General features: G+C 38.5%; 1 protein-coding gene across 1 annotated transcript; it reads left to right on the forward strand.

Moving 5' to 3' along the window:
- The first annotated feature begins 1,193 nt into the window (after positions 1-1,193).
- LOC140920700 (uncharacterized) lies at positions 1,194-3,661 on the forward strand. The gene is made up of 4 exons (XM_073369513.1): positions 1,194-2,227; positions 2,300-2,445; positions 2,562-2,719; positions 3,158-3,661. Exons 1-4 carry the CDS (start codon positions 1,194-1,196, stop codon positions 3,659-3,661), a joined length of 1,842 nt encoding a protein of 613 aa, XP_073225614.1.
- Positions 3,662-6,057: the final 2,396 nt, after the last annotated feature.

Raw genomic sequence — 6,057 nt, forward strand, 5'->3', positions numbered from 1 at the left:
CTATATGAACAACTAAATTATAAGATTAATGAATTTACTATGTGTAAGACATAATCGCCACCAGATTGTGAAATAGTCATTCGTGCCTTTTTGTGTTTCCCTTCTAATTGATGGTGGTTGTTGTCTCCTCACTAAGTCTTTGTGACTTACCCCTTAATGTTATTTATTTTTTTCCAGATTCACAGGCAGTTGGGTAGCAAGCTGTTAGTAGGCTCAAGTCTCGACTCTATTTCTTTTTGGTAGGCCTCTTTAATCGAAGACCATTTTTTTGTTGTAAAATATGTCGAGTCCAATGTAATTTGCAGCTATTTTAGAGTCTAGGAGTTTTTTTTTTGAAAGTGTATTAAACGATTAGATTATGTTCTTTGAATTGTGACTGAATTGAGAATTTAAAAGGGATTCTATAAATTTGGAAATGTTGAATTTACAGAGGATATTTTGTCGAAATTTTGAGTAAAAAGTATATATATATTTTTAAATGGTTAAAGAGCGATTTAGTTGTTTAATTGTTAAGTTAGTTGATAGGTTTGCCAGACTAGAAGTATAGCTTGTGCGCCGGTCCAACATTTAATTTTCGGGTCGTGACAAAGTTGGTATCAGAGCTCGGTCGTAGGTCCTAATAACTGCAAACGTAGGGTGATAATAGATTCTTGTTAGTAAATTGTGTACCCAGGCACAACTTACTTGCAAGGGCTATTAGCACTCTATGAGAGTCTCATCTGTTGTCTGAATCTGTGTTTAAATTCATCATCACTACCTCTCCACAATTTCTTGTTGTCTTATTCAATTTTTGGATCACTATTCTTCGAATAGGTGAGAATGCCACCCAAGACTAGGAATCCTACTATAAGGGAAATTGCTGATGAGTCAATTGCCCAAGCTCAAGGTGCTCATCAACGAGGTCGTGTTTCAGTTCGTGCTCGAAATAGGCGTAGAGCTAATGTTGGTGGACGTGGTTTGGATGCCGATGTTGAGGTACCTAGGAGGAGGCGTGAAAATCCAGCCATGGAAGAGTTTGCTGCTGGTCTGCAGGGATTACAACAGGTTGTGCAACAACTTGTTGGGGTTGTCGCCGGACAACAACATGAGGGTGATCAAAGGCATGAAATGTCAATGGTCAACAAGAGGTTAGACATGTTGAACATCAGACGACTACTGCAACGAGGGGTATTGAGGTTACTTTACCAGACTTCATGAAGCTTAAACCCCCTACCTTTTCTGGGTCTAATGCAATTGAGGATCCACAACAATTCATTGACAGTCTAGAGCGACTTTGGAGAGCATTGGGTTGTTCTGAGGTAAGAGCAGTAGAACTGACATCATTTCAACTAATAGGCGTGTCATGTGATTGGTTTGATATAGTGTCATGTGGTATACAAGTAGGGTCACCTCTGTTAGCATGGAGAGAGTTCTCTCAGTTGTTCATGGCTCGTATTCTTCCGGAGAGTGTTAGAGATGGATTAGCTCATGAGTTTGAGCGATTGGAGCAAACGGAGGGTATGACAGTTTCAGAGTATAGTGCTCGTTTTACACAGCTCTCTAGACATGCTCTTTATCCTATCACTGAGGAGATGCGCGTTAAGAGGTTCATTAGAGGATTGAAGGATTATTTATTTAGATATGTGGTTGGGTCGAATTGTTCTACTTATGCTAAGGTTTTGAGTTTGACCCTTTTGATTAAGCAACGACAAAAGGAAAAAGGAGGCAATAAACAAGATTCACATAAGAAGCAAATGATTGAAGGATCTTACAGTAACTATTCAAATTGTGGTGGTGGATCTATGTTTGGTTATCAGGGGCAACAAAGACTCGTGTCTCAAAGGGGTGGTCATATTGGGCAGTCTTCTGTGACAATGCAGATTCGTAGATCAGATTCTGGAGCAACATCACAATCCACTTTCCCTCATAGACGTTTTGGTGTTTCAGCTACACGATGTTCTACTTGTGGTAGGTTTCAGTTTGGGAATTGTTCGAGAGATGGTAATGCTAAGGTGTGCTACAAATGTGGCCAAATAGGTTACATCAAGAGGGATTGTCATGTAGACACAACACATCCATCCTCTAGTTATGCATCAACACCAACAACTTTGGCATCTTCTCAGACTCATTATGCATTTGTGCGTCAGAGTGGAAATTCTTATGTCAGAGGTTCAGGAACATTTCAGCACCGAGGTAGAGGATTTGGTGGTAGAGGTCAGATACCAGCAGGAAGAGGTCAGACTCGAGTGTTTGCTTTGACTCGTTAGGATGCTCAAACATCCAATGCAGTAGTTACATGTATACTTTCTATATGTTCTAGAGATGCTCATGTTTTGTTTGATCTTGGTGCTACACATTCTTTTGTATCCTCGTGGTTTGCTACTCGACTTGGTAAATGTTCATCTTCTTTAGAAGAAGCTTTAGTTGTAGCTACACCTGTTGGAGGAAACTTGCTTGCTAAGCGGTGTACCGTTCTTGTGATATAACTATTGATGGCAAGGTGTTGCCGGTAGATTTAATAGTTATTGACTTGGTGGATTTTGATTTGATTTTGGGTATGGATTGGTTGGCTTTGCATTAAGCCACTTTGGATTGTCATAACAAAGTGGTGAAATTTGAGATACCAGGACAATCAGTCTTCTCATTTCAAGGAGCACGTTATTGGGTACCACATAACCAAATCTCAGCCTTGGCAGCTAGCAAGTTAATGAGAAGAGGTTGTCAAGCGTACTTAGCCGTGGTAAGGGATACACAAGTGGCTGAAGAGAAATAGGAAAAAATTCCAATAGCATGTGAATTTCCAGATGTTTTTCCTGAAGAACTTCCTGGATTACCACTTGATAAGGAGATTGAATTCTCTATAGACTTAGTTTCAAACACTCATCCTAGATCCATACCTCCTTATCGTATGGCCCCGACAGAACTTAAAGAGTTAAGGGAATAACTTCAAGATCTTCTTGATAAGGGTTTTATTCGTCCAAGTTCTTCCCCTTGGGGAGCACCAGTCTTATTTGTAAAGAAGAAAGACAGATCCATGCGGCTATGTGTAGACTACCGACAGTTGAATAAAGTGACTGTGAAGAATAAATATCCGTTACCCCGCATTGATGAGTTGTTTGACCAACTTCAAGGAGCTCAATGTTTTTCTAAGATTGATTTGCGGTCGGGGTATCACTAGTTGAAGATTAAAAGGGATGACATAATGAAGACAGCTTTTCGCACGCGTTATGGACATTATGAAATCCTAGTTATGTCTTTTGAGCTTACTAATGCCCCAACAGCTTTTATGGATTTGATGAATCGCGTTTTTAAACCATTCTTGGATCAATTCGTGATTGTGTTTATTGATGACATCCTTGTTTATTTCAAGAGTAAAGAAGAACACGAGCGACATTTAAGTTTGGTTTTGCAAACCTTAAGAGATAAACAATTATATGCCAAATTCTCAAAATGTCAGTTTTTGCTGGATAGTGTGGCATTTTTAGGTCATGTTGTGTCTAAGAATGAAATAGGTGTTGATCCAAGTAAGGTGGAAGCAGTCCATAATTGGCCCAGGCCTACCACAGTGAAGGAGATTCAGAGTTTTCTTGGTTTATCCGGTTATTATCGATGTTTTGTGAAGGATTTCTCAAAGATGACATCTACGTTGACTAGGTTAACCCAGAAGAAAGTTGAGTTTTGATGGACTGATGCATGCGAGGAAAGCTTTCAAAAATTGAAGGAGTACTTGACATCAGCACCTATTTTGGCATTACCTATAGGTGGTGAAAGTTGTGCAGTTTATTGTGATGCTTCTAGAGTTGGTCTCGGTTGTGTACTTATGCAACAAGGTAAAGTTATTGCATATGCATCTAGACAACTCAAAGGCATGAGGTGAACTATCCCACACATGATTTGGAAATGGCTGATGTTATTTTTGCTCTTAAGATTTGGAGACACTATCTATATGGTGAAACTTGTGAGATTTATACCGACCATAAAAGTCTTAAGTATATCTTTCAGCAGCGAGACTTAAATTTAAGACAAAGAAGATGGATGGCACTCTTGAAAGATTATGATTGCACAATCTTATACCATCTAGGGAAGGAAAATGTTGTTGCAGATGCTTTGAGTAGGAAATCCATGGGCAGTCTCGCTCATATAGCAGAAGTAAAGAGGCCAACAGTTAAAGAATTTCAAGAAGTTGTGGAAAGTGGAATTCAATTGGAACTTGGTCATTTGAGGTTATTTTTAGCCCACGTGCAAATTCGTCCAACAATAGTTGATGATATCAAGGAAGCTCAAAGTCAAGACCCATACTTGGTGAATATGGTAAATAATGTTCAGAATGGTAAAATTTCACACTTTTCAGTTGATTCTGATGGTGTGTTGAGGTTGAAGGCTCGATTGTGTGTCCCAAATGTTGGTGGCTTAAGGAGAAGATTTTTAGAGGAGACTCATCATTCTTCTTATACTATTCACCCAGATTCTAACAAGATGTATCAAGACTCGAGAGAATTGTATTGGTGGGAAGGGATGGAGATAGAAGTAGCATATTTTGTCTCTAGGTGTTTAGTGTGTCAACAAGTAAAGGCTGAGCACCAAAAGCATGCGGGGTTACTTCAACCTGTTGAAATACCTGAATGGAAGTGCGAAGGCATCACTATGGATTTTTTCACAGGATTACCACGAACCCAAAGGGGTTATGACTCGGTGTGGGTGATTATAGACCGGTTGACCAAATCTGCACATTCTTTTTCCTGTGAAGACTACTTATACTGCATCTCAATATGCCAAACTTTATTTAGATAAAATTGTCTCTTTGCATGGTGTACCGGTGTCTATTATTTCTGATCGTGGGGCTCAATTTACTGCTCAATTTTGGAAGTCGTTCCAAACTTCATTAGGAACTCGTTTGAAGCTTAGCACCGCTTTTCATCCTCAAACAGATGGTCAATCTGAAAGGACTATACAAATATTGGAAGATATGCTTCGTGCTTGTGTTCTGGATCTTAGGGGTAGTTGGGATCAACATTTTCCCTTGATAGAATTTGTATACAATAATAGTTATCAATCTAGTATTCAGATGGATCCGTTTGAGGCTTTGTACGAAAGACGGTGTAGGTCTCCGATAAGGTGGTTTGAAGTTGGTGAAGCTAAACTAGTCGGTCCAGAATTGGTTCAAGATGCTATTGAAAAAGTTAAATTGATTCGGGATCGCTTAGTGACAGCTCAGAGTAGACAAAAATCTTATTCTGATAAGAGGTGTCGTCCCTTAGAGTTTTCAGTGGGAGAACATGTATTCTTACGAGTTTCACCAATGAAATGAGTGTTGTGGTTTGGTAAAAAGGGGAAACTGAGTCCAAAGTTCATTGGATCATTTGAAGTTTTAGTGAGAGTCGAACCAGTAGCGTATCGCTTGGCACTTCCACCGGATCTCTCGGGAGTTCATCCAGTTTTTCATATTTCGATGCTTTGGAAGTATCTTCATGACCCTTCTCATGTGATTAATCGGGAAGACGTACAGTTAGATGAAAGTCTATCATACGTTGAACATCTAGTAGCTATATTAAATCGCCAAGTGAGACGTTTACGCTCAAAGAATATTGTTTCTGTAAAAGTCATTTGGCATGGTCTATCCGGTGAAGAAACTACTTAGGAACCCGAAGAAGTCATCCGTGCAAAGTACCCACACTTATGTTGAAACTCAAGTTTAGTGGTATTTATTAAATAAATAAAAATTCAAATAAATTCGACGAATTTTTATAAGGGGAGGAGATTGTTACGCCCGTGTTTAAAATATATATATATATATATATATATATATACACACACACATTATAATAATAATAATAATAATAATAATAATAATAATAATAATAATAATAATAATAATAATAATAATAATTAAATAAAACCAAACCTTTGTCACCTCATCTCATCCTCTTTCAAATTCATTTTTTCCATTTTTTCTCTCTCTCTTCCTCTCGGCAGAAAGAATTTCCCCTCCCATTTTTGTTGCTTTTTTTATTCCTTCCCTTCTCCTTGGTTCTTTTCTCTCTATAATACCCAAACCATCAACCATTAAAAGGGATTTAA

The sequence above is a fragment of the Cicer arietinum genome, chromosome 6 (genome assembly GCF_000331145.2).
Source record: "Cicer arietinum cultivar CDC Frontier isolate Library 1 chromosome 6, Cicar.CDCFrontier_v2.0, whole genome shotgun sequence".
Lineage (NCBI taxonomy): Eukaryota > Viridiplantae > Streptophyta > Magnoliopsida > Fabales > Fabaceae > Cicer > Cicer arietinum.